Source organism: Pseudochaenichthys georgianus, chromosome 5, assembly GCF_902827115.2.
Source record: "Pseudochaenichthys georgianus chromosome 5, fPseGeo1.2, whole genome shotgun sequence".
Classification (NCBI taxonomy): domain Eukaryota; kingdom Metazoa; phylum Chordata; class Actinopteri; order Perciformes; family Channichthyidae; genus Pseudochaenichthys; species Pseudochaenichthys georgianus.
Genome location: NC_047507.1, coordinates 22,438,094 through 22,464,779, shown reverse-complemented (window position 1 = coordinate 22,464,779; position 26,686 = coordinate 22,438,094). Strand labels below are relative to the sequence as shown.

General features: G+C 41.2%; 4 protein-coding genes across 13 annotated transcripts in view; 3 read left to right on the top strand and 1 right to left on the bottom strand.

Annotated features, from left to right (window-relative positions):
- Positions 1 to 1,447, top strand: part of LOC117446722 (inositol 1,4,5-trisphosphate-gated calcium channel ITPR1) — a 65,554-nt gene extending 64,107 nt beyond the window's left edge. For all 8 annotated transcript variants that reach the window (XM_034083081.2, XM_034083087.2, XM_034083083.2 and 5 more), the window contains one exon: positions 33 to 1,447. In XM_034083081.2, the coding sequence (XP_033938972.1) occupies positions 33 to 119 (87 nt within the window). In that variant the 3' untranslated portion in view covers positions 120 to 1,447. The remainder of the gene's footprint in view (positions 1 to 32) is intronic.
- A 2,199-nt stretch (positions 1,448 to 3,646) lies between these two features.
- LOC117447076 (class E basic helix-loop-helix protein 40-like) lies at positions 3,647 to 8,051 on the top strand. The gene is made up of 5 exons (XM_034083669.2): positions 3,647 to 4,049; positions 4,171 to 4,234; positions 4,468 to 4,575; positions 5,005 to 5,128; positions 5,323 to 8,051. The coding sequence occupies exons 1-5, from the start codon at positions 3,979 to 3,981 to the stop codon at positions 6,228 to 6,230; spliced, it is 1,275 nt and encodes a 424-aa protein (XP_033939560.1). The 5' UTR covers positions 3,647 to 3,978; the 3' UTR covers positions 6,231 to 8,051.
- A 456-nt stretch (positions 8,052 to 8,507) lies between these two features.
- ttll3 (tubulin tyrosine ligase-like family, member 3) lies at positions 8,508 to 17,751 on the bottom strand. Of its 2 annotated transcripts, XM_034083620.2 has the most exons (13): positions 17,645 to 17,751; positions 17,085 to 17,147; positions 16,889 to 16,992; positions 16,604 to 16,772; positions 14,484 to 14,539; positions 14,181 to 14,309; positions 13,969 to 14,083; positions 13,279 to 13,359; positions 13,017 to 13,197; positions 12,301 to 12,449; positions 11,399 to 11,642; positions 10,816 to 11,251; positions 8,508 to 10,699 (listed from the first exon to the last, which is right to left on the bottom strand). In XM_034083620.2, the coding sequence occupies exons 2-13, from the start codon at positions 17,098 to 17,100 to the stop codon at positions 9,920 to 9,922; spliced, it is 2,460 nt and encodes an 819-aa protein (XP_033939511.1). In that variant the 5' UTR covers positions 17,101 to 17,147; positions 17,645 to 17,751; the 3' UTR covers positions 8,508 to 9,919. The 2 variants fall into 2 exon arrangements, with proteins under 2 accessions (XP_033939511.1, XP_033939510.1); XM_034083619.2 differs by having other exon boundaries at positions 13,017 to 13,359.
- Positions 17,752 to 19,000: 1,249 nt separating this feature from the next.
- The window catches only part of slc4a8 (solute carrier family 4 member 8), a 30,181-nt gene continuing 22,495 nt past the window's right edge, over positions 19,001 to 26,686 (top strand). For both annotated transcript variants that reach the window (XR_011643226.1, XM_034083866.2), the window contains exon 1: positions 19,001 to 19,282. Coding sequence is in view for 1 of the 2 variants with exons in the window: in XM_034083866.2 (XP_033939757.1) it covers positions 19,244 to 19,282 (39 nt within the window). In the remaining variant the exon portion in view is untranslated. The remainder of the gene's footprint in view (positions 19,283 to 26,686) is intronic.

The following is a 26,686-nucleotide window of genomic DNA, read 5'->3' as shown; positions in this document are numbered from 1 at the left end:
GTCGACTACCATTTTTCGTTTTCCCTGTGCAGATGACGGAGCAGAGGAAGCAGAAGCAACGGATTGGTCTTCTTGGTCATCCTCCTCACATGAACATCAATCCCCAGCAGCCTGCCTGAGGGCCCTTGGGGCCAGTTTCACCAGTGCCTGAGCACTCCTGTCAGTGCACGTCATGTTGGACAGGAGAATGCCAAATGATGTCCGTCTTCAGTATTTAGGTCATTGTCTGACTGTATACTTCACCAGAGACTCCTACAATAAGTGTTTCTACAACATGCGTGCTTCTGAGTGTCTGGGTGAAGCGAAAGTTATTTGAGTATGTTACTCGCGGACTATAGTGTGGATGTGTCTGTGTGGGCGGAGTGTGCTCCAAGTGCCTCGGGACCTGAGAAGTGAGTCCTGTGGGTTTAGGAGATGAAAACACTGAATTCAGCTTTACTACCCCAAATGCCTTCTGCCTTGTATCATACTAACACCATGCCAAAGGTCAGCCATTGTTCCTGGGGGTGTAATCCTCCCAAGTAGCCTTGTAATGGATGTTTATCATCCGTGGTGCTCCAGCAAACTCATGTCATATGAGGACAAAACCTTCGTGTTTTTAGCATTTAGCTTTTGGCTGATGGGAACATAAATACTTACATGACAGGATTGTCCCAATAAGAATTAATAATTTTGGGATATGTATTTTGTATTTGAAATATGGAGACACACAACACTTGTCAACAATCCCAAAGAGGTCAACATATTTTTTGCAAAGTTTCATAATCACTTTCACAATATTTTTGCAATCTCAAGTACAACTTGTCTTCATTGAAAGGCTCTTACGATTAGAAAGGCTTCTGAGGAGACATTTATATTTGTTAGGAGTACATACTGACCTCTTAGTAACTTTTCTTCAATTATAAATGTTGATATAGACCCACTGTTGAGAAGGAGCCAATCATGTGACTGCTTCCCTCTGAAGCTGGCTCCATGTTGTACTGTATGAATAGAAGTGATATGAAGTCACGTCGTACAGTTGAACCAAATGTATAGGATTTTCGGAGAAACGTTGGTTAAATTAGATATTATTCTCTGCACTGAATTATGTAATCTTCCTTTCATTAATTTAGTCCTAAAGCACTGATATTTTCTGTAGCACGCAAATTATTGTTACGTCACTTTGTAAAGACCCACTAGAGAATGACTGTTTGCGTGTCTGAGCATATGTGAGGGGAAAATAGATAAATCTAATAGATATCATTTTGGAGTGATGCTTGACCAAACTGAACTTTTATATTAATAGATGGTTTGTGTCTGAAATGAAACATTCCATTGTTGGAGTCTATTTAAATAAACAAGTGTGTAAAATAATCTGCTGCCGAGTGTGAAAGAGTATCTGCATTGATTTGGAAGTCCAGGCAAAGACCAAAACATAATTGACAATAAAATGCTTCAGTCAGATGAATGAAGAGCTTCACAGGAAATTGATGGAACATTAAATCTTATCTGTAGTCTACAAATCAGGAAGTGTCCTTATCTTATAATGAGGAAATATGTTGGCATGTTGAGCATCAACACAGTTTTAGTTTAACTTGAACTATTTGGATTTTATCACATCACCGACTGATCATATAGTTTTTCAATTTAGAAACTGACTTTTTTTGAAAGACTGACAATACATTTTAAATGCAGCTTATATCACATAAAGAGAATTTGCTCAACTGAAATGTATTTTTGAAATGGCTTATTGTAACACCTTTTAACAACATTACCAGTCAAATATCTTTGTCATTGGGCTCATTTATTACAGAAACATTTATGAGCAGCTCAAGCTTGTGTTCAATTAATTAAATTAACATTTTATCAGTAAATATAAAAAACTGAATATAGACTTTTTTTTAGCTTTATGCTGATACAATTATGGTTACAAAATTATTGAAATAAAACAAAGGTGCCATTGTCGTGATTTTATTATAATCTAATTAGACTTTCTTCAAGGGGCTTTCCATCGTTGTTTTCCTATATACCATCCTATTTATATTTCATTTACTCAGGAATTCCTGGTTCTCATCCGGCTTTCAGTAATAGACTTAAAAAATAATTCTCCAACCACATTATAATTCTAGCTTCAGTAGGTCATTAATCCAAACAAGTTATACCTTCCTTCTGTGGCTCTCAATTTGACAGTAAAAAAAAGGTCCATCTTCACAAGTTACAATTCACAGACCATTGTAACTCAAAGTACTATTTACCTGTGACATTTATTAACTGTTTGTGTATCAGTGTAATTAGATTAAAGGTCATTAAGCTGTTCTAGGACTTTAATAGTCTAATTCAGGCTGAAAAATGTGTTTGTTACAATTGTTAGTACATAATCAAACTATATGCCCACTTCATTATCCTATTATTTTATAGAAGAACATTGTTAATGAGAATTTCTTACGTAGTAGTGGTTTTGAAGACATTTTAGAGTGTAAAGAGATATTATTCTATTGCCCTAAAATGACAAAATCAAGGATTAATCCTGTGTTAATACAACGTTTGATGTTGCAACTAAATGTAGGCCTACTTTCTGATAATCAGCGTTTATGAGAGGGTATGTTTGTGATCAGTGCGTATAGCCTGCAGCAGACAGATGCAGCTGCCTTGTGCTGGATGAGCTAGATGTGCACGCTGCACTCAGCAGGCTCCTGGTGCCATGAGGAGATCAACGTGACAGCTGGCACCGCCTCATCACAACAAACCCTCTCCACACTATCATACCCTCAAGTACACATTATCACGCCCTGGACACACTGTTAATACCTCAGCACCTGCCTGCTGCACACTTTTTGATAAAGAATACTGCTGAATGTACTAAATATTAATCTATGCTGAAAGTGTTATCAAATATTATCATTTATTATGTTCTACCAGAACTTAAAAGGAAAATAAATAGTCAGAATCGCACAGCGGGGAGATTTACAATTTAAAAGCAATTGGACAGTGCAGGCTAAATACAAAGATGCCTACGATTACTAGAGTAGAAGAGTAACATTAAAAAAAGAGGCAAGCACACATTAATAAAAGAAAATCAAATGAGTACACATCAATCAAAACAAAAATGAGTAGCAGCACTATAAAAGTGAACATAATAAAATTAGAGATTTGGCAACAAGTGACAACAGTAACAGTGTGTTATAAGCTGATATTGTTCCTACATAGTCAATGAAATGTTGAGTATAAATATGATTAAAATATTTAAATACACATCTATGCATCAGAAAATACTATTTTTGTAGGGATTCCATTGTACTTGATGACACAAAGCATTACTGCCGTAGGCCTATAATAAACCTGCAAATGAATAGTATAGAGGCTATAGACATACTATAGTATTTTTAATGGTATAACTGTATGTATTTTTGGCGCCATTCCCTCTCGCCTCGTGCTCCAAGCCCATTGAAGTCCTTCAGTCTTTCACTGCCATCACGTTCTCCGAGCAGTGGCGCATGCAGCCTTGTTTCAATACACTTCAGCATGGAGGTACACGGGATCGGACACGCGCCGCCCTGCGCTCTGACGTAGGCCTCCTGCCGCCCACTGAGACTCCTTATCCGTAGAAAGTGGGCCGTCCCTCCGCCGAGGATACAGCGCCGTTTAACACGTGAGCCTCATGTGACAGAGGTAGGTCAGGCGGAGCGGAGAGTCAGAGGGTTTATTTAACTCGTCTCTCTGTCCTCCCTCACTTTCCCAACGCGCCACCAACAGGGTTACCTTCCTTCTGCTGCAAGACCACAGCGTGGACATCGCAGGAACTAACTTGGACCCATTTTCACAAGCAAAATAACCTTTACTTTAGTACGATTGGTATTAATAAGAAATTATTACAAATCTTGCACATATTAAAAGGCATTTTAGTGCATTTTCTCTTTTCCAACTTTTTTCATCAAGCACAAATAAATTCGTTTTTATTTCTGAGTGCCTCGACTTTACTGCGTAATTGGAATAACAATAATGGAGCGAATTCCCAGCGCACAGCCTCCTCCTCTGTCCAAACACCAGGCTGATCTGTCGGACATGCAAGGGTAAATTATACTTTGAAAATATGCTTTCCTTAAACGCACTTGATATGTTATTTATTCTGTACATTATACTTCACCAAACCATTACCTCATAGCTAACCGTTCTGTCTCCGTATGTTTTTAGGATGGATTTCCCGATGTATGTTTATAAACCCAGGCGAGGAATGAAGAGAGGAGAGGAGAGCAAGGTGAGATATTATTTTGCCTTTTACTACCTTGTTACATTTTAACAACATATATTTTTGATAAAGGATCTGAACTGCCTTGCAGTATTTTGGTAGTCCCATAAATGGTTGACCTACTTTCTGCAATGAAATAACTTCTGGAGTCCTCCCTGTCGGAGCTTAATATAAAAAAGACTATCACTGTGTGCTCTCAGATTATCTGAATTTAACAATCATGGTAATTTATTTTATTGCAGGAAACCTACAAGCTGCCTCACAGACTTATTGAGAAGAAAAGGCGTGACCGGATAAACGAGTGCATCGCTCAGTTGAAAGATTTATTACCAGAGCACCTGAAACTCACGGTAAATGCATGCTGTGGCTGGAAGGATAATGGGATTCACTGTATTGAGTTGCATGCACCATCGAGTGGCTGTTCAGTGGTATTACATCATGTGTGCGTCAGTAAAGGACAGTCCAAACTGAAAATAATGTACAACGAAAGAGGATGTCTCCTGTCATTTGTAAATGTTTAAACTTGGGCATTTAAAAACAATATGCAGTCAAAAAACAAAAGAACTGCAATAAACCTTATGCTCATGAATCCATGTTGCTTTTACATACAGTATGGCCTCTATAATGTTAAATATCTCTTATTGATTATGTTCCTTTATGATTGCTGCTGTAGTGTTTTGGTGATGAGAAAACTAAGAGCATGTGTAGCGGAGCAGTAGAGCATAGACTATGTATTATATAATAGATGAGTATGTGCTGACTGTGTTTGTTTCCGACAGACTCTGGGCCATCTGGAGAAAGCTGTGGTTTTAGAGCTTACACTGAAGCATGTGAGAGCCCTCACCTCTCTTCTGGAGCAACAGCAGCAGAAGATCCACGCTCTGCAGAACGGCATGCAAATTGGTAAGCTGCAGATCACTTGCACACAGAAATGCACATGCAGCAGGATGGTGTGTTGGACAGAATGCAAATGACCAAGTTAAATATACAATGACAGAATGCTGAAGAGCTACAGGTTAATAAGTGACTTGGGATATAGTGTTGGCACCATATCAAACAGCAAAAAATCTGACCGTGTTCTCTTGTTGTTTTTACAGAGCACCCGTCTATCAACCAGGAGAAGTCAGAGGAGATGTTCCGCTCTGGTTTCCACATGTGTGCCAAGGAGATGCTTCAGTTTCTTGGCAATCATGAGACGGATGAAGACCTCACGCCATCCCATGTCATCAATCACCTTCACAAGGTAGCCGCAGAGGTGCTGCAAGGTCCGGTCCGACCCCGCACTCCTCTCAGCCCTCAACCCGAGGAGACCCCTGCATACCACCAGCACCAACTGCACAAAGAGATGCCCACCAGCTCACCCCCTAAGCCCAGCGAGGGCTATGGGAGGAACTGTGTGCCTGTCATCCAGCGGGCGTACGCTCCAATGAGCAGTGAGCAGAGTGGCAGTGATACGGATACAGACAGCGGCTATGGGGGAGAGCTGGAGAAGAGGCCACAGGGACGGCCAGATGTATACGGTCAGGAGAGCCAGCTGAAGCGAGGCCTGGGCGGGACGCAGAGCTCCGGCATAAAGCAGGAGGACGAGGAGCCGCAGCACAAACGACCCCGGGTGGAGTCGTCTGAGGATGAGCTGCTCTCGGGTGGAGAATCATCCACATCATCGTCCTCTTGCAGTTACGGCAGTTACATGAACGTGTCCCCTAACCGTCAGCCTCCTCCTCACCCCCTCTGCATGCCTTTCTACCTCATCCCCCCTTCTGCTGCAGCCTACCTGCCAATGCTGGAGAAATGCTGGTACCCCGGGGCTGTGCCCATGCTCTACCCTGGCATGGGAGGCTCTGCATCGTCTATGACAAGTGAAAGACCATCTCCACCTCAGTTTGTGTTGTCTCAAAGGGGAGGTTCTCCAGCCCCAGCCATATCTCAGACCCCCATGGACTCCCCTGCCCTCCTTCAGGCACTAAAGCAGGTACCACCCATCAACCTGGAAACCAAAGACTGAGACATAAGAACAAACAGGAGTGAAGAGACGATCCTGTTCTAGTAACTCGGAGCAGAAACGGCAGTAGGAATGAGAACATGACTGATCCTTCCCATAATCCATTCTCATTCCTGTCCTCTGTTCCTCAGCCTGGAGGTCAAACGGCAAACTGGATAAATAATCAGGTAGAGATGGAGGAGAGGGCAACATCCGTCCACACTTGGAGGATGTAACGCTCCGTTTGAATGTCAAATGCTCGGTGGTATTCATCAGTGCAAATGTATCTCATGAACTGGACCACACAAACACACAGACACTTGGATGAATGTTAAGAAAGAAATGTTAGATGCTGCTGTGAAAGTAAACGCTGAAGACACTGATGCATCGCCCTTGTAGCTGTTGCAATAGAGACACGCCATATTTGTACTTTAGAAAGTGTTGCACCAAATGTTAGCAGTCATTTTTCACCCAAGGTTTGTTGCCTACGCCCTTTAGCTCATCATTATCATAAATGAGAATGCCCTTTAAACCAAACACTATGATGACTGGCCCCATAAGATAATAAAAAAAAGGAGTTTCTTCAAGTGTGCACTGAAGAGAGTACACCCAATAGGCGCATTCACACTGCGGTACTTTTCACATAAAGGTTCATGCGAACTTAGTTCATGAGAACTCTTTTATCGCGTTCACACCAAAAAGAGCCGGTACTAAAATTAGTTCTTGCGAACCTTTTTACCCTTTTAGCGGCTCTTTTGTGAGAAAAGAGCTATATTTCTGATTGGCTGGGCGGATTGCAAACCACGCCCCGTAAAACTCCCAAAAAGTGTTGTGAAGCCGCCATTTTATTATCCTGCATTAGCATTATTAGCATTAGCCCAGCGCAGAAACGCAGAGAGACTAATTTATGGCAACACAAAATAAAACATGGGAGCGGTGGAGATGAGGAGGTGTCGGCGTTCTGGCGATTTACTCAGAAGGCTTCAGTAGAAGCTGCTGGGAGTCCCAGCAGCTTCTACTGAAGCCAGTCCCCAACTCCGGGGACTTCCGGCCGGGGACTTTGGGCGGCAGTATACGCCGTGAAGTGGTTTGCGGCCTGCCAGTAAACCCAAAGCAGAAGAAGAAGAAGTGACGTCAGCGGCTTCATTTGCCTAATCCACCCCCAGGGACTTTTTCCGGTGTGAACGCGATCTGTACTTAGTTCATGCGAACTAAAGAGTTCTAAAGAGTTCGCATGAACTAAATTAGCATGAACCTTTGTGGGAAAAGTACCGCAGTGTGAATGCGCCTAATGAATGGATGAAGGAATGGGCCACCATATGACCACACTGAATGAGAAGTCTTGTATTTCATTGACAGACCATTGAGATGGATTTTCTGTAACTATTGTTCTTAGACTTCTTGTACATTTCTATTTTTTGATACCTGTTGCTGCACTCTGTCCGCCGGAGAAACAGAGGGGGGGCAGAGCGTGGACAATTGTACGTTGTGTACTCAGAACTGTGTACATACTGTAGCACTGTGCTGGACCTGGTCTGCATACACAACATCTGTTTCTGCTCAAGTCAAACCTGGTGTTTGTTCTTGCTTTTGCCTTTTACTTGTGAAAAGAAGTAAATCTAAGATGTTTATTCTCTGTACTTTGTATGAATACTGGATTCAAAAGGAGAGCAGAGGAGAGGAAGTTGAATGTAAACATTTTACCATAAGACTAGTTTTCTATAGAATGAGGTACTTGAAATGTTATATTTTGGGACCTACATGAAAGATGTTTGATGTACATATTTTGTCTATAAATGTTGGTATACATTATAAGTGTTTTAATAAAGTATTTTTTTTCCCATGGACAAACGCTTTGACTATGTATGTGAAAGAGAAGGAGAACATATCAGTGAATAACTGTAATGCAATCTGTTCTTTAACAGCTCCACAACATTCTTGTCACAGGGAACACTTATATAATGGCAGATCTGTAGCCCAGCTCTCCTGCCGATTAACCGTCTGCGCCCACTCACACAACAAGTAAATACATATACATGAGTGTAAACAGTTTGAGTGAATCACATGAGGCAATGATCAGGATCCATCTGTTGCCTGTAAACAGCCTGGACTGATTTTTTTTTTTTATCATATGTACGATTTAAAATGAAATGCTATTATCCCAGAATTACAACATCTCACTGTTTTTACACTCCCAGCACTGTAAACAAATACATTGAAAGAAATACAACTTAATTCATTAATAACAACATGTATTGTATTGTGCAATCACATGTATTATCTATATGAGTGCACCTACAATCAACAAGGCTTATCTCATGCTGAAGATTTCTACCCAGGTCTCCTGCAACATCATAAGCTCTTGTTTCCACTATCATTGGCTGTTGGAGTGTTGTCTCCCCTGTTCACATAAACTGAAGGCCATGACATGCATTTTAAATGTCATTAGTTCCTTCTAAACTGATACTCTAGATCTACATGTCCAGTCCAGTCATTTGTTTCCAATGAGTGATAATTTGCAAGCTAATTTTAGAGCTGTAGTAAGCCCATTATTCCAACTAGTTAAATACATTTATACAGTGAAATCATTATTTTAACGCTCATCTCAGTAGTTGGTTACGAGGCATTGTGGTTGTAACCACAACATCAACATCTCTCCCTCCCTCATTGTCTCCTGTCTGTTTCTATTTCTGTTAACCTGTCCTATTAAGGGAATGAAACTCAGAGCTATTTATTTTTTTACAAAAACGGTTAACGGTCAATTTCTTTTAAAATATGTTCAATAATGTTTAAGAATGTTTATTGATGTTTAAATCATTCACGGATTTTCCGAACAGGATTAAAGACCATGTTCCCCAGGTGTTGCTAAAGATGTAATATCATCTGGATTAGAACTGCCAATTATTTTATTTTTACTTCCCCTGGACAGGCTTTACCATTAACATGCAGTCTGATAGTTTAGCCTTTAATGCCCCCTACTGGGTATTACATATACATACATCCTGTATTATGAAAATGACCACTTCTCTGCAGAACCAGTGATCATTTTATTATATTATTTTCTGCCCAGTCAGCTTGACATTTATTTTTTATTTAATTAATTTTTGTACTGCTTTTTATTCTTTCTACCTTCTTTCGTGTTGTGTACTGTTTTTATTTTGTTCCATGCTAAATGCTTGTAGCACTTCGGGATCTGAACTCAGATATGAAGTGCGTTATAAATGAAACCCATTATTATTATTATTAAATATCTGCTACACTGGAGACACTTCAATTAACTTGTTTGGTTCGTTTGTTTTAATACAGATGAACTTCCACCCAGTATCGCTCTTACATAAGCGATACACAACATAATCACAAATCATTCACATTTCCAGTTAGGCACACCACAACATAGTTCAGATATACCACTTAAGCATACAGTATGGATTGTGTAACACTTTTCTCTTAATATAAGAATGTAGAATTATTCATATTAACCTTACTGTTGTAAATTGAAAGCCTGAGTGTGATTGGAAAATGTCTCACTTGAAACATGATTGTCTTGTTTCTTTTAACAAATAAAATCTAAAGCCACAAGAACAATGTAAATGATCACATACAGTAGTATGTTGTGATATATATACATCTTATTTGTTGTTTGTTAGGCATGATAACTGTTATTGCTAACAACATTTCTTTAGCACTTTCAACTGTTTGTTAAACACTCAATGTCAAGGTTTATGTTCCCCTGTGCACTGCCCTTTAAATGTAGCCATGCTTTGCCTCCGAGAGCAGAGGAATAACTGAGGCCTGTGGACGCTGAGATGAGAGGACAAGTTTGGATTACGACAGGCTGTGTTTCCAGCCACTATGTTAGGTCGCAAGCTTAAGACCTCCAGGGTAGGAAGGGGACTGCGGAGGGAAGGAAACACCCGGGTAGGAGTCCTGTGTTGAGGATCAAAAGCTGTCTGTGGAAGAAAAGATCTATTCTTGTGTGATCCATGGCCTTGGTTGGCCCAAGATTTGCAATCTGACATGTTGTGAGGGGGGCTGAGGGAAAAGGAGAAGCTCCGTGGGACCAGAGTTTCCCCGTTGGCACCAAGACTCAAACCCAACCGTCGGGCTTTCCTCTGAGGTTCAGTGTGTACCACCAGGGGAATTTGACTTGCCAGACTGCGACCCAACGTGCGAACACAGGAGGTATTCTGAACATCTTTCCTCCCTTCGCATTCCCTTTTAGGAGATGTTGATGTCAGCTGCCTCTTTTTCTCTCCAGCAGCTCGGTTCTCTTTGCCTGAAAGACAGAAAGCAGAGACTGCACAGGACCTCTGACCTGATAACGGTATATGTGTCGTTTCAACCTCTTCTGAAGACTGGTGTGGAGGGAGCTGCATGTTGAGCGGTGGCTTAGAAATAACAGTTTGTCTATGAAGTCGAGATCTGGATCGCCTTATGGGGGCTCCTTCCACCACCAGGTTTACTCCTACATACTGAGGAACTTCTACTGCAGCCTGGTAGAGGGATAAAGACACAAATATATGCACTTGGTGTGGCCTCTATAATTCAGTGTACTTCCCAAGGAAATTATAACCCATTGTGTAGGCATGATATTTGAATATATTCCTACCTGTTTGAATATTAGCTGAAATCCTCCTGTGTAAGCACCAGGATCAGTGCGTCTGTCGAGCACCACCCTCAGTGTGTCCAGCTGCACAGCAGGGCAGAGGCGGGCGGTCACAGCGGTGGAGCAGGACATGGTCGGACTGGCGTTGATCTCCAGAAGCCAAGGCCTCAGATCTCTGCCCAGCATAAAGTCGGCTCCATAGAGCTCGAAGCTCGCTTTGCGGGGCTCTACGAGGTCCTGGGATGTCTGCAGGGCACGGACCACCGCTTGCTTCATGCCCGGGACCACAATTGACTCCCACTCTGCCCCAAGGCCCTGCAACTGCAGAAAAGCCTTAAACTGAGAGCAGGACCACATGTTATCCTCAGGAACCCCTGGGTGGCGCTCACAGGACGGCTGGAAGTGCTTCTGGATGGAGTTGTTGCACAGGTGGACTGAGCTGGGGAAACATAAAAGAGATAAGGCCATGAAGGTTAGTGTAAATCATGCTTTAAATGAAACTCGATCCTCCTTGCATTGTTAAATCATATCCTCCACAAAGCAGATACAATATAGAGCAAAGGTCAAGAACAAAAGAAAAATGTACTTGTCCAGAGTTTTTGTGGAGTAGGGCTGAGTGGAGAACCGCAGGTAGCACTCTCTGTAGAACCAGATAGTCAGGGGGTTCCAGTCCGTGACCAGGAACCACTGGCGGAGGTCAAACTTGGTGCCATGGACCAACAGAGGACGCTCCAGGTATTTCTGAATAACCCACTTGCTCTCCTTACTCAGGGCTCTGTCACTGTCCACGAGTGCCAAAATATCTTCCATGCGATTCATGCACATTATACCTAGAGGGGTGGTTGCAACATGATTACATTAAACTAAGAGAATATGAGGACCAAAAAAACAGGCTTGAATTAGTTTATCATAATTAAAGGTGGGGTCGGTAATTTTGGAGAAACCAGCTCGAGTGCGCTAGAATTTGAAAATACACAGCTGGAAAAAATCTGCCACTTCCTTCAACACACACACGAACGCGCACATGACCAATGAGGGCACGAGATAAGTTTGTGCACAGATGGAAGGCTGACAGGCAGGTAGGCCATCCAGTTATTTTAGCGGGGCCGGCTCAGATGATTGGTCGTGCTTTTTACAGCACCATGGCTTCCACAGGTGACATTTTGTTATGGATGTTTTGTCAAAGCACTTAAGATATTCATTGCTATCGGGATGTTAAAAGCATTCCATGGAATATAACAAAAAGTGTATCTCGAGCCGGTTTCTCAAACTTACCTACCCCACATTTAAGCTGAGAAGAAAGTACAAGTAGAAAAATAAAGCAATAGTGACATCCATGTCAAAATGTACTTTGCAATAATACAAGTCACCATGGCAAGTTTGGTTTTCAATGTTTTTTTCAGTAAAAGAAGTAGGCTAAAAGATTCATAAAAAAGACCCCCATATTTATATAATTATTAATGTTATTTGTATTTCTTTAAACCTCACCTCGTCCTCTTGACTTGGCACCTGGTTTGATGATCCATATGTTGTTTAGTCCATCAGTATCAAGCTGAGGGCAAACTTCCTGCAGTCTGATTAACATGGCCTGGCAGCGCTCCACAAACACACCGCTACCCCTGATTGATGCACCTTCACTACAAACATGAAGAGTGTATTATTTTAAGAAGGTGAGTTTTCATTCATTCCTAATATAATGCAGTCCTTCAGACAGTCATTGTGCTTCCATACTGAAGAGTTATGTAAGTAGGCATACTGGTTATTCAAAGAGGGGGAAATTATATAATCCAACATTAAAAGTACCAATGCATAATAAAACAAGTTACTGTGTGGTGTTAATAAGACATTAATGTCCAATACAATGCACACAGGAAATTAAGTGAAAGAGCTACTCACAGTTCAGAGTTGTATTAAGATTGAAATAGGAAATATTGTTCTCAATGTTGGCTGTTTGCATGCCTGTTTATACAGCAGGGCACTATTTATCTTTTTTATACCAACTGCCAATCATAGTACCCTTTAAATATTAGCATGCAGTATCTTGTTTACTTTATAGTATTTGTACAGAATAAACAATAGTGTGGGACTGGGACATGCTGTATATTTCCAGTGATGTCTACTTGGGCTGTACTGCAGATGCACTAAGTGTGACCTCAGCAGGATCATTTGAGCATTCCCAGGAATCTCCATGACAACATACTCACTGCACAACCATGTAGTAGTCTTGCAGAAACTCAACCCAATGCTGTTCCTTCACTGATTGTGGTGTTTCTGCTGTTGAATCAATGTCGCCGTGCTCCAAAACAGTGAGAAACTCTTGACACACGTGCAAAGCCATGTCAACCATTCCTGGACCAACAACTTGATGCTCCACATTATCCAACTCTAGAGAGAAACAATGCTTGGTCTCAATAAACATTGTGTGGTCATTTACCAAGAACACTGTTTTGGCTTTTTGTTCCTCACCCTCTGCTTGGTCTCTCGTCCTTCTACTTGTCTCAACTACATGCTGCAGCAGACTGGTGCATGCTGTTCTCCTGAAATCCTCTTCATAGACAACAGAACGAGAAGAAAAGAGCACACAGAGAGAGAAAGAGCATCTGTTTAAGATGATATCATCACAAAAAGGGAATGTGCATCTATTTTTCCATGTACCCTTTACACCTGTCTTTGCATATTTGATTCAGCATTATATTGACAAACTAGAGAATGCAATTCCTGAAGAAATTGCTAGTGGGAATGCTTTATGCTGAAAAGCTGACGCTAAACTGCTATGCTGAAATGTAAAGTGTAAGAAGAAAGTGAAGAATTTAGATTGAAATGATACATGAACACTGGAGGCTTGAATGTGTGATGAGAGAAGAAAAGAAAGTGAAAAGGCTTGGAAAAGCAGCAGAATATTTGAACTGCAAACTTTCATTCAACTTGATGGTGAATGATCTGTCGCCATGCCAACGGCATTTGATGACATCCCATAATATGCTTAGATGCGTTGATGGCTGCATCGTTACCAAACCTGTGAAGTTTTGGGCCATTTGGAGCATTTTCACTGAAGTTATGAGAAAAATAGCGCAAAATAACCCGGCGGAATAATAAAGAATTGTGTGCGCAGCATAACAGATAGTTGGAATGAGCAAATAGAACCACACAGCAGACCTATGAATGCGTGCTGTTCCTCCTCTGCCCCAAGCCTGTAGCACCTCGGGAAGAAGGTGTCGGGATCAGCTGTATCAAACCACTGAAGGTTACGCAGGTTCACACAGAGCCCCACCTGGAATTAACAGACATATAAACATAGGAGTAGAGAATACTGGTTAACCTACGGCTATTTTGGTACATAATCATTGGAAACTCTTATGGGATGATACCTTGGTGGTAAACGTCCCTGAATTTGCATAGTGGTTGATCATTTGGTCATTCCGTAGGGATCGACAGTCGATGTAATCCCGGCGTGTTGTCCAGTGGAAATAAGTTGTTTCATTTCGAACCATGCGAGACTGGAAAAGGTTGGGCAAAAGTGTGAAAAATGTAAATATGCTGTTAGAATGAACGGCAATTCAAAAAGACACATGGAGATGAAGTCTTCGGAGAATGCAGTAATAGCACATTTGATTGCTCTCACACTGCACAAGATGTCAGCGTATTGTTGGTTCACTAGAACGTTATCTTACCATGAGGTCGTACATGTCATCGAGGGTCTCGTCTTTCTCGCCTTCATCCACTCTCTCTGTAGAGCAATAAGTAAAGAGTGTGTTTGTGTGAGGGTGCATGTAGACTAGGACCGGGGGTAAAAGGGTAGGGGTCTTTGTTATAGGCTGCTGTCTGTAACGTGGGAGCCAATGTATCATTTATCAGGTGAGGGGTATCCTTGTATCCATCTGATCTAGTGCTCAAATTACATATATGCTAACCTCTCCTGCACTTTTAGCTCTGAGAGTTAAGAAAAATATAACTGATCTTTTTATTATACCAAATTTAAATCACCAAATGAACTAATAGATTTAATATAGATGACTTTGTGGAAAAGGTTAAATGTATGTTGGACACGAGCCCATATGTAGGTGCTGTCTTCCTTGATCTCAGGAAAGGTATTTGACACAGTTGACCACCAAGTGCTCCTTACAAAGCTGACTCATTTCAATTTTTCGGCAGTTTCGATACATTGGGTTGAGTCTTACTTATCGAACAGAAAACAGTGTGTTTTGGTCAACGGTGCCAAACCCCCTTCCTTGTCAACCCTGTTGGGGTTCCACAAGGTTCCATTCTTGGACCGTTACTTTTTTCACTGTTCATTAATGACTTGCCTAATGTATGTCCTGAGTTGAATGTGCAAATGTATGCCGATGATGCGGTCATCTTTATACACGGGGAAAACACTGAAATGATCTCATCCTGTCTCTCAAATGCTTTGGACAAGGTTCAACACTGGCTGAACAACATTTTCTTACAGTTAAACGTAAAAAACCAGTATGCATGATGTTCAGTAAACGACCAGTCAAAATCGAAGGATCCAACGTGTTTTTAAACGGAGCAGAATTAGAATTAGTCTCCCACTTCAAGTATCTTGGAGTCATACTGGACTCAAACTTGACTTTTAAGAAACATATCAAGAAAGTATCCAATACCGTTAGATTCAACTTGCAAAATGTTAAACAAATTAGACCCTTCTTAACTGTCAATGCTGCAAAGTCATTCCTCCACTGTCTGATTCTATCCCACATTGAATACTGTTTTACAAACTGGTCGTTTGCTTGAGCCACAAACCTGAAACCAATAGAACAGCTGTTCAAGAGAGCTATCAAGGTGTTTGACAGAAAGCCTTATTCATACCACCACTGTACCATCCTGGGAAAACACCATTTCTTGAGCTTTGACAATTTTAAGTCTTTTAAAAGTATGTGCTTTATTTATGAATGTTTACATGGACTGGCCCCGCCTCCCTTAGGGGAATTCATCCACAAAAAACACACTGGACGCTGCACTAGGTCTGTACTTTCCATTAAAGGCAGCTCTTTGTGGAATAGCCTCACAACTGAGATACGGGATTGTCCCACTCTCAATAGCTTCAAAGGTCACCTCAAAGAATGGTTGAGGAACAAACATCCGTGCGATCAGCGCTAAATGCACTTTAACACCGGGGCATCTCCTCTTGCACTTTGTGTAGCTCTTGTATCTGCTCTTGCACTTTATATGTCGTTGCTGCTAGATTGTATTACCATGTCATAAATACTTGTGTATGCTGCTCTTGCTCTTTTGCACCTTTTGCATTTCATGTATTTTGTTTTTGCTATGTGTGTAAAATGTAAACTTCTTAAATGTTTTATGTGAGGGACTGCGGATGGAAATTAGCTCAGAGCTAAATCTGGCACTGTTAAGCTTGACACATTATAATGTTTTAAGTGTTCATTACTGTGCATTGTCCCTGCCAAATAAACGAAATATATATTGTTAACACTTTCTATGACGCCAATGATAATATTCATAATGCTTTCTAAACGTGATGATAAGACATAAGATTATAAGATAATTGTTTACAACAATGGGAATTATGAAAGGATATCTTACTTGCAATTAAAATGTCAGTTAATGACCAGCAATTATGTAAAAGTATACTACCTTATTAGTGATTATAAGATATAATAGTTATTTGTTAGTAATACTGTGAGGTTATAATGCACATCTATTCCGTCCCCAGTATATCAGTCGCTCAGGCACAGCTGTTTTTTCGGGTGTTGTTTACACCTACACTGCATGTTGTTTTCTCAAAGGACTTTGTCCTCCATTGTCTTACCAGTAACATGAACACTGACATCACCATCGCCGCCATCTTCCTCTTCATTGCCATGGTAATGAGGTGCTCTCTGGGTAGGATTAGGCAAACGGCGTTCAACCCACCCTCTGGCCCATAGGGCAGCACGGATCACTGGGTAGGGCCCCTGCACTGAAAACACCTTCCTCAGCTGAGAATGAGTGGAGGAGTCATATAAATCAGAGTCAAATACAACACAACACATAAAAAGATAGTGGGTGTAAATGCAGAGGTGTACAATGACATCTGTGTTTCACATATAATCACCTTCACTGCCTTCTCTACCAGTGTTTTGGCTGTTTTCAGCCTGTCAGGCTTGATCGCTGGCAGGCTTGGCACATTACGACGTAGCCTCCCTTCAACTGGAGCCACTGTGGATTGTAACACTGAGACAAACTGCTTGGGGAAATGTCTGTATAAGGCAACTGTGTGCAGGCATTTGTATGCAGATCCATCCACTTACCTGGCACTTGTTGCATTTTCCTGATAAGTAATCTCTTCAGCAATCAACATAGCGTGGTCAGTTCTGTGGGGATAGAAATATGTTTACAAAAGCATCATTTTCTGATCATCATATTATAGGATATTATCATTCATAGAACATAAAGACAGATACAAAAACATGTTTACTCTAAGACCAAGACCATGTACAGTAGCTACCATTTCATAAACTGGAATATGTGTGGGACCTAGCTGAAGGATGTAAATTGGGTCAAGCAGGCATCTAAATCTGAACAGAGCTGACTGAGGCTGTCACAGCACTCAATAAACCCATGCTCAAAACACACACACACACACACACACGCACACGCACGCACGCACGCACGCACACACACACACACACACACACACACACACACACACACACACACACACACACACACACACACACACACAAACACAGACCTGTATTGGTCTGCATAGGCATGCACAAAAGCAGGTATAGTAGGAAACACATGCTCAACGTGTCATCTATGACAACAATAACATATCTAGCTATGAACAATAATTGCCTATTCAAACCTGTCACATCGCCACTGTCCCGACGACCACTCTGCCCGCAGTTTCGCACAGTCCTGTTTCCTACCCGCTGACCCTTCCTATAGCAACCGTGCACACTTTAATGTTTACAGTTGCCACAACAACAGTACCCATGAGAAACAGGACGCTGCGCATGGCAGTGAAAAATATTTCATCTTTTAGCCAACGCGCTGAACAAAGTGGATCACTTATCTGATCTCACGCTATCAGTTGCAGTGTGGCTTTCACGTGCGGGCGTCCACTCGGGTGTGCCAATGTGGCAGGTGGACAGTCTCATGTGATCGAGAGAATTCATGCTGAGGCCAATGTGGAGGCTGCTCGGTTTGAAGTGCTTTCGTTGCGACCTCAGTAGAGGTTAAACAAATAATAATTACGTGTCCTGCATCTTTAATAGCACGCCTGTATCACCGTCACTCTGTAATACATGTGAGCTGCATAGCATTTAGATTACATTGAGTATAGAAAAGGCAGATATCCTGCTCTGCGTAATACTCTGCCGTCCCACAAGGTGGCATCCAAGGCTTGCTAGTATTTTCTATTCAGTTCAAGTGTGTGTTACTGTATCAATAATGTGGCAGTTCTCTCTTTCATGTTATGTGCTCACTGTTCACTTTTGCAATCATGTTTGTCACTACTTTACTAATGATTGAAGAATATATCGCCTTGTCTACACTAGACATACTTTTCTTAAGGAAAATGTTAGTTGATTTAGACTAATTAGTTGTTCTTAACGTGTATTCCCATTTGATCCTGTTATCAAAACAAGTATAATATAATAGCCTACACAACAAACTGAATACAATACAATTGAATGGGACAATAGCATAAATAAAAGTGAATTTGGCAGATAATATTTCTCCTTTTACTCTACACTTTCACTAAACGTTTGGATGATATACCGTTAATTGAGTTGTTGTTTTTGTGTTGTGGTATTGATACTTATACAAAGGATCTAAACAATTTTCCCCAGCACTTCTTCTTTGAAACAAAGAAAACAAATAAGTTAAGAGGATAAACAAAAAGTGTTGAAGGAATATATTCTATAGCTTCATAGATGCAGAGTGCAATATGACAAAAGAAAAAAAAGAACAAGCAGCTTAACAACATTTGCTATGCAATAGTCCAGAACATCTTAGCATGTTAAAATGTGAGAAGATGCCAAACTGGACATGATGAGTGACGTAGCTCTATACGCTTCTAATAGTCTTGGCTTTATTGTGTTGGGTAGCAGCAGTGCGTCGCAGCCCGTTGTGTGCCTCTGCGCTCTGATTGGCTGAGCTGCAGTGATGCTCTCTGCATCCTGCTCCCACAGCCAGCACAGGAGGGAGGGGAGCTGGAAGCACGACCGGGAAATCACCATAACACACGGGGGGCACCAATTGTATCATTGTCACCGTTCAGCTAATCTGAAAGAGGTGTTTACACTCACCATGTCCGCGCAAACAGAAGCAGCTGCTGTCACAAACTCGTGAATGCTTTTCGAAACGTCCTAAGCCAGCGCTGAGAGGCTGATCCGCTCCTGAGAAAGTCTCACCTGTACCTTTCGGGAACACTGAGCAGGTTAACCCAAAGGCCACCAGCATGCCCATCAACGACCCCGAGAGCATGCTGAGCTACCAGGTAAAGTGCCCTTTAACTGTCCAATGCATGGCGCGTTGCTTTGACACTAGTAGGTACAGTATGGCACATGAGTCTGTACATAAGCTCCAACAACTATAGCCTTCAGTTTAAATCCTTTCATAGCAATTCATAATTTGCAGTTTAACTAATGTACTATGTTGTATTTCAGGAACTATTTAATGCCATACATTATCACACCTGTTTTCTTTTCCATGGTTTCTTTGCATGTCTTAGATTGATCAAATATTCTTAAATGTATATATTTTTTCGCGAATACGTTTACGCATTTAATGTTCTCACATGATGCTAAATGTGTGAGGTGTTTTAGCCTGCAGGGCAATGCTGTATGCAGGGTGTTGTTGATATTGTTATTCTGAGGTGCTAACACGTGCAGTAATGCCGGGGAGAGTATCAAATAGCGATGCACTGAGTTATTCTTCACTGTTCCTCAAGCACACACGTGTGTTCTGGCCACATCATTTTGAGACTGCAGTGGACTGATAAGATACCGATGCAATTTAAGACATCAAAATGTAAACTGCATCCTCAAGTCGCGGATTAACAGACACGGTTTGCTGGGTTTTCAGATGGCTCTTTGCCCAGACGGTGTTTTATTTTCCCAGTTACCCTCAAATGACCTTGACGCCATCCTTACACCGTTCACCACATACTGTGCTGTGCGTCTACTTTACATATTATGCCATATAAGAGAATTATGGCCCAATTGGGGAGGAGGATCTGTCAAGTGAGGTTTGAAGGGGAAAATGGCCTCATGCTTGAGGTCTTTTGATGTGTGATCCATTATCACATCCTGGGTCCGCTGATGGAGGTAAAGGAGGACCCAGTAAGGATAGGACCATTGATCATGTTTATTTAAGATTATATGCAGTTATGTTTGTATAACTTGATTATAATAACCATGGCACGCAGTATCAGTGTAAACCAAACGTAGCAACAGTCATGTCATCATGGTGATTACAAATAACACCCAGTGTGAGGGCAGGAGACAGGTGGAGGACCAGAGGTGAGCTGGAAAGTCTCTGATGGTTGACAGCTGACTGACAGGAGAGGAAACTACCTCCGTCTATATGCCAGTTTACTGTCAATACAGAACATATTGAAGTGTGTCTCTCCACCTTTTTATTGACTGCCTGGTCAGTAAGTACTGCCAGTTGTAAAAACAGCAATATGAACATGTAAAAAACTCAGCTTGCCTATAAGGCTTAAAGATAATCAATATATAAGTGAGTGAAATATTATAAGCAATTAAGTTATTCTCAAAAGACGTTATGTTAATACAAATACATCTAATTCCATACTGCCATACTCTGAGTAACACTGTGTTCTCACTGGTGCAGGTACACACTTACATGCTGAACAGCCTCTTCATCTTCAGTTCGTAGTAAAAACATTTGAGTGCCATTGATGCGTTCTGTACACCAGCACCCCAGAGGAGCACTGTAGAAGACGACTCCTTCAGTTACTCCACGGATTCTTTTTTAGCATGGAGTTCCAAACATCCCTGCCTCACCAAGCAGGCAAATTCACACAGTGACGATAGTATACTGTACTATAACTGATATAATTACAGATTTGATTAGAATACTAGTATCTGAGACAACCCATGTGCTGTCATTTGAACAACTCCATGTCTTAAATCTGACCTACAACACTGTTAGATGTTTTCCTTCTAGCTATTTGGCATCCCTCCAAAGCTTTAATGTAATCAAATTAGAGTGAGCCTGATCCATAGGTGCCTATCTGATAAATGATTCAGTATTTTATAGAGTTGCACTGTAGTACATATGTCTGAAGAAAAAGTCCATCTGTGAAGTACTTACTCTATTTAATTCGTTTTTTAATTACTAAATACACTAGGTGAACGTGTGGCATTGAAAAAGGTGTGAATGACTCATGCTACCTGTGGGCTGAAGCAGTCAAAACAAGCACCCTTTTCTTTCTATCTCCTGCAGCTCGATCTTCTCCTGTCTCACTAACCATTACTTCTTCCTCTTGTCCATTCATGTTAACCCCTGAAGCTCTGTCTCAACCCAGGCAATGTCATGCAGAGTCTTTGGTAGCATGCAGCTTTTGCACAGAGTGCCAAGCCCGGCCCTCAGACACACAGCTTAGTCTGGAAGTGACAGGCCCAGTTGTCTGAGTCAGGATCTGTGTCCCTGCTGTCAGTTCAGGGTGCTTCTGGGGAGGGAAGACAGAAGGGTCATCTTCCAAAGAAGGGAGGATGGGGTGTTGGCGTGGACAGAAACAAGTAATTGACGTGTTTTGTAAGAGGGAAAGAGATCCTAGTAACAGTTGAGTTGAGTCAGCAGTGGCAGACATCTTTAATGACTGGAAAGCCCACACTGCTGCTGAATCATGGATGCTCTTCAATATATCTTCCATTTACTGCCTTGTATCGCTCACTACTGATGTAGTTATGTTCATACTGAGTGAACATCTCACTTCATAAACTTGCTCTTTCAACAATAATGTGTGCTCAAGATAATATTTGTGCTTCTTTCTTGAGAAACAGACAGAAAGCTGTGTCTGTGTTTTATATAATACAACTGCTACAAACAATATCACTTTGTTTTATTTTACATCGAACTAAAAAGACATCAAATGGTTAATCAAATATTTTGATAAATACTTTCTTTTTTAATGTTCTTCTAAAAAGTCTGAAATACCTTTAAGGCCACAATGTGTACGCTTCCTTTGTCTGCTGTGGGAATTCATTCAACAGCTGAGAGGCCTGAGAAGGCCTGGTCCCCTTTAATGTAAAGTTTGACCGAGGAATGAACACGAGTGACCTGCCAGAGGATGTCAGGTTGAATTTAGTCTCGTAGGAGGTCAGCTTTGTTTTCTGGAACTTAACCCCTACGAGCCTTAACAGGGATTATACATGTTTTTTAAATCAACTCTCTGACAAAGTGGGAGCCGTCTAAAGGTTCTTGACAAATACAAATTACCACATTTAAAAAAAAAATCTTAATTGGATAAAGAAACTGAATATATAATTTGGTTGAGGTTGAGATGGTTATTTTATCTTAAAAGGGAAGGTATATGTCTTGTCATTCATCTCTCGTAATGTCTTGCCTTAGTCGTAACCCTCAGGCCTCTTTTTTCTCTCAAGCTCCTCCCACAGCTGCCTTACTGTCCTGATGGGGTCAAATGCCATTTTGCAGATTTCATCAATTGCCCCTCTCAATCCAGAGAACGGGATACAAATCGTTACTGCTCTATTTGTTCAGGCGAGCACCAGTTCATGGTGTTTCACTAATGTACTTTGAAAATACTTTTCCGATTTCCGGCCAAAATAACTTATTTTATATCTAGTAGATGTTGAATTGCAAGATTTAAAAAAGAGCTTTGCCGGCTGACAACACAGCCTTAATGGGTTTCCCGGGCAACAAAGACATGAACTATCAGGAAAAATGTATTTAATCCAAAACTAAAGAAGGGGTTTGTGTTCATACTGCAATAGTCTGAGGATGTATGATGATCTACCTTCCTTATAGGATACTAAAGAGGTCATTTTAAACGGTTTACATACATGTTCCAAGTCACTTTGTGCTTAAATGGGAATTGTAACAGGACACTGTGTGCGACTGCTATCCTATCTGCTCTGGGTATCAAAATCTTTTTTCTGGGACGAACTACCCTTCTACAAAATTCATCTTGTATTTGTTAAGTTATCAAAAGTAGGCGAGCGATATCATTCTCTATTTTTGCCTTTTGCAAGTCCTCGAACAATGAAAACAAGGAATAGTTTGTGTTACATCTCTTTAAACAGATGTCTGCAAATGAAGGCAGAATCCTTAGGCGACAGAAAAACAACATGTTGTTAGCATTCTGGTTTCAGTTTCTAATCTGATTAGTTTACATTTGAGCAGGCTTTGGTTGAATGCAGGCAAAAAGACCATGTGGAAAGCAGAAGAGGCTGAAGTGCAATCTGAGACAAATCAGTTATCGTCTCGCAGTGATTTAGCAATTATTGCATATAAAAGTTGTTATTTGGACAAAAACAGTGAGCAGCGCATGTAAGAGGAAGTCTTAGCCCGAATATCGACTGGCTACACCTAAACCCCAAAGAATATTTTCCTCTTGACATTAGAGGCTGTGGATGGATCGGAGTTTTTACAGTGCAGTAAGGGGTGTTATGCAGTATGTATGCTTCATAGATTAATTTAAGGATGAAATGAACCACTGTAAAGATGCAAGGATGGAGGTGATGTGGTCTCACTCTTGGTAACCACTGATATGCTTGTAAAGCATGAAACTCAAGGACAGGCAGCCATCTTTGGGCCTGTGGACCTACTCTATGGTGCAGTGACACTGTGGACAATTATTTTTGAGTCATAAACCCTCCTGAGCACTGTGACTGATCCAAAGCTAGGGGACAAGAGGGGAGAGAAAAGGAGGGGTTGCTAGGAGATAAAAGCAGGCAGCACAGCATAAATGGCATGTCCTGTTGGTGGAAAGTCACAAACACGTGCATGCCTAAGAGTCACATATGCGTTCACCTGCAGAGATCAGAGAAAACCTAATGTGCCATGTGAGTGTTTAATTAGCTGAAGCACACAATGTGACACAAGATGTGGTGAGTTGTGAAGGACAAGGAACCATTAACCGGTTAAAAAAACACATACCAAAAATTAAAAAGGTATTCTTATTGAACTGGGATTATGGGCTGTGAGTCATATTGTGTTGTGAAGAGAAGGGAATATCACAGTCCTGGCATGGACATACAGTCGTTTCATCTCAAGCAATAGAACATTATTTATGTCATGTGGTTCTCTCTCGGTTCTAATGATTGAATAAGCCTCAGAAAGTGATTTTCCTCAGTTTTCTGTGTGTGTATGCACCAAATGGATTCAAACAAATTGATGAACTGATGGTCTATCGTCCTTACTGGGACAAAGAGCTTTTAGTTTCTCTCTCTCCCATTGATTCTCTCTTGATGTGTGTCTACGTTTTTGGTAGAGCTCCAGTTCTAGTGGAGCCGACTGCCTCCAGCCTGAGCCCAAACCCACATACTGGACAGCAGCCCTAATTCACCAGCACAGCTGCACTGCCTGATAACACTGTGTGTGTGTGTGTGTGTGTGTGTGTGTGTGTGTGTGTGTGTGTGTGTGTGTGTGTGTGTGTGTGTGTGTGTGTGTGTGTGTGTGTGTGTGTGTGTGTGTGTGTGTGTGTGTGTGTGTGTGTGTGTGTGTGTGTGTGTGTGTGTGTGTGTGTGTGTGTGTGTGTGTGTGTGTGTGTGTGTGTGTGTGTGTGTGTGTGTGTGTGTGTGTGTGTGTGTGTTAAAGGTTGGTAGCACTGGTAGTGGTTAACCTGTAGATAATCATTCCATGTATCTGCAGCTCTATCCTCTATGATATGGATTATCCTAACTTCACTGTCTTGGAATCTGAATTGCTCACTGTTTTACCTGGTTGACAAACGCCTAGCTTCCCTTGTCCTGTTATGGTTATATTGTGGTAATATGGATGACCCCAACCATATTGTCATATTAACATCATGATGTGAGTGAGTGAGTGTGTGTGTGTGTGTGTGTGTGTGTGTGTGTGTGTGTGTGTGTGTGTGTGTGTGTGTGTGTGTGTGTGTGTGTGTGTGTGTGTGTGTGTGTGTGTGTGTGTGTGTGTGTGTGTGTGTGTGTGTGTGTGTGTGTGTGTGTGTGTGTGTGTGTGTGTGTGTGTGTGTGTGTGTGTGTGTCATATTGATAATAACAGTTAACTGATGTTACATGCAATACACATTCAGAAGCTTTTTTCTGTGTTTGGCCCAAGCATGACTTTTTAATTAAGTGGCCTTATTCTTTACAAGGACATCATTGTCTTGGGATAGATATGGGCCCAGTCATGGAAACAGAAATAAATCCCCAAGCACTGATATGGTGGAGAGGGTATGAAAGAAAGGCAGGAAGGACAGGCAAGGCCACCCACACCTGTGAAATAAGTGGATGTCTTGGGATTCCAAAACTGTTTTAAACTGTGCATTGTAATTGGCCGTGTGAGCTGACAATAGAGCAGTTGGTTTAATTACAGAAAGCTTTTTGGATATACATTGTTGCCTCTAATCAGGTAAGACATGAATCAGTCTGTACTGCTTGTTAATTCGTTTTTCTCCTATCACAATCTTGTGTTAATATGCTTAGCTGTCTTTTGCAGCATGGAGAGGCTGAAGGAATCAGACAGAAGATAGAAAACAGCTTAGGGACTTCAGTTTGTGCGTGAATTAAATCTGAACTATATATCATAGATACACACACACTCACACGCACACACAAAGCACCAATTTATAACATTATATAACTGCAGGCGGAAACCAGCATGATTTCTGTCAATAAACTGCGTGGTGTTTTATCAGCCGAACCCCAGGAGAACTAAGACAAATCACTGCTCATTCACACTTACAGTATTACACAGTCACACATTTACAGGTCACTTTAGTGCAAATGTTGTCATATGACCTTAACATTTATCTTTAAAAAGGAACCAATCACTCTCATTATAAGGACATATGGTTTTATATTTCTCAAGTGCCAAACATACACATATAATGTTTTCTTTCATCCGAAAATATGACGATGCTACTCTGACAGACCGAGACATTTTTCTTTGCACTCCTCAAATAGAAACCCTTAGCGCTTGCCAATAGCGCTTCTGGAAGACAAATTGCAATTATCTTTGCTCCTGTGGCCGTTATGCAGCAGCCGCAGTGTGTGCTGCGTTAGCTTGCTGAATATTGGACTGACCAATTCAAGTAAAAGACTGCATGACAGAGACTGTAGATCTTCAACATTTGCCCCTCAGTGTTCACTCTCAAATGGAGACTTATTTATTGGGCTGTCGTCATTCACACATCCATCTTTTGATGAACACTCACACATGTACATTTTACATGCACAGCTGTGAGCAAACTGTGAGTTACATTGTTGACCTATCTTGTTTTCTTTACGATGTTTTACTGTATCCATTTAGTGATGAAGAAAAATGTAATTTCCAAATTGATTCCCATTTTTCCAAGGAGTACAACACTCTGTTAATCATGTGTTAAGAGTGGCTGGTAGTTTTGCCAAATGGCAGATATGTCAATCTTCTGTAACAGCAACTTCTATTTGCCACCCTCACACACTATTAACACATCGAGTCCATAAAGATCATGTGTTGAAAAGGAAGCGGATGGAAGCATCTAATATGTAAAGAGATGCATTCATAAATACATTTTACTGGTGTTTCTCCTTAAAGGCCCTGTCACACTGTCCCGAAATTGACACCCGATGGACACACGAATATGGAATTGTGAATTTCGCACGAAGATGGCCCCGAACCATCAGGCAACATTTACATTACATTTAAGACATACAACTGCAATGAAATTATTAATTATGTTACAGTACTA

Excerpts from the sequence above, each read along its gene's own strand:
- ttll3 (XM_034083619.2), bottom strand. Across the intron at positions 11,252-11,398 it reads TCCACAAAAACTCTGGACAA|CTCAGTCCACCTGTGCAACA; the intron begins GTACATTTTTCT and ends ATGTTTCCCCAG. Across the intron at positions 10,700-10,815 it reads TTCAGCTAATATTCAAACAG|GCTGCAGTAGAAGTTCCTCA; the intron begins GTAGGAATATAT and ends TCCCTCTACCAG.
- LOC117447076 (XM_034083669.2), top strand. The coding sequence starts at position 3,979 with ATGGAGCGAATTCCCAGCGCACAGCCTCCTCCTCTGTCCAAACACCAG. Across the intron at positions 4,050-4,170 it reads GATCTGTCGGACATGCAAGG|GATGGATTTCCCGATGTATG; the intron begins GTAAATTATACT and ends GTATGTTTTTAG. Across the intron at positions 4,576-5,004 it reads CAGAGCACCTGAAACTCACG|ACTCTGGGCCATCTGGAGAA; the intron begins GTAAATGCATGC and ends TGTTTCCGACAG.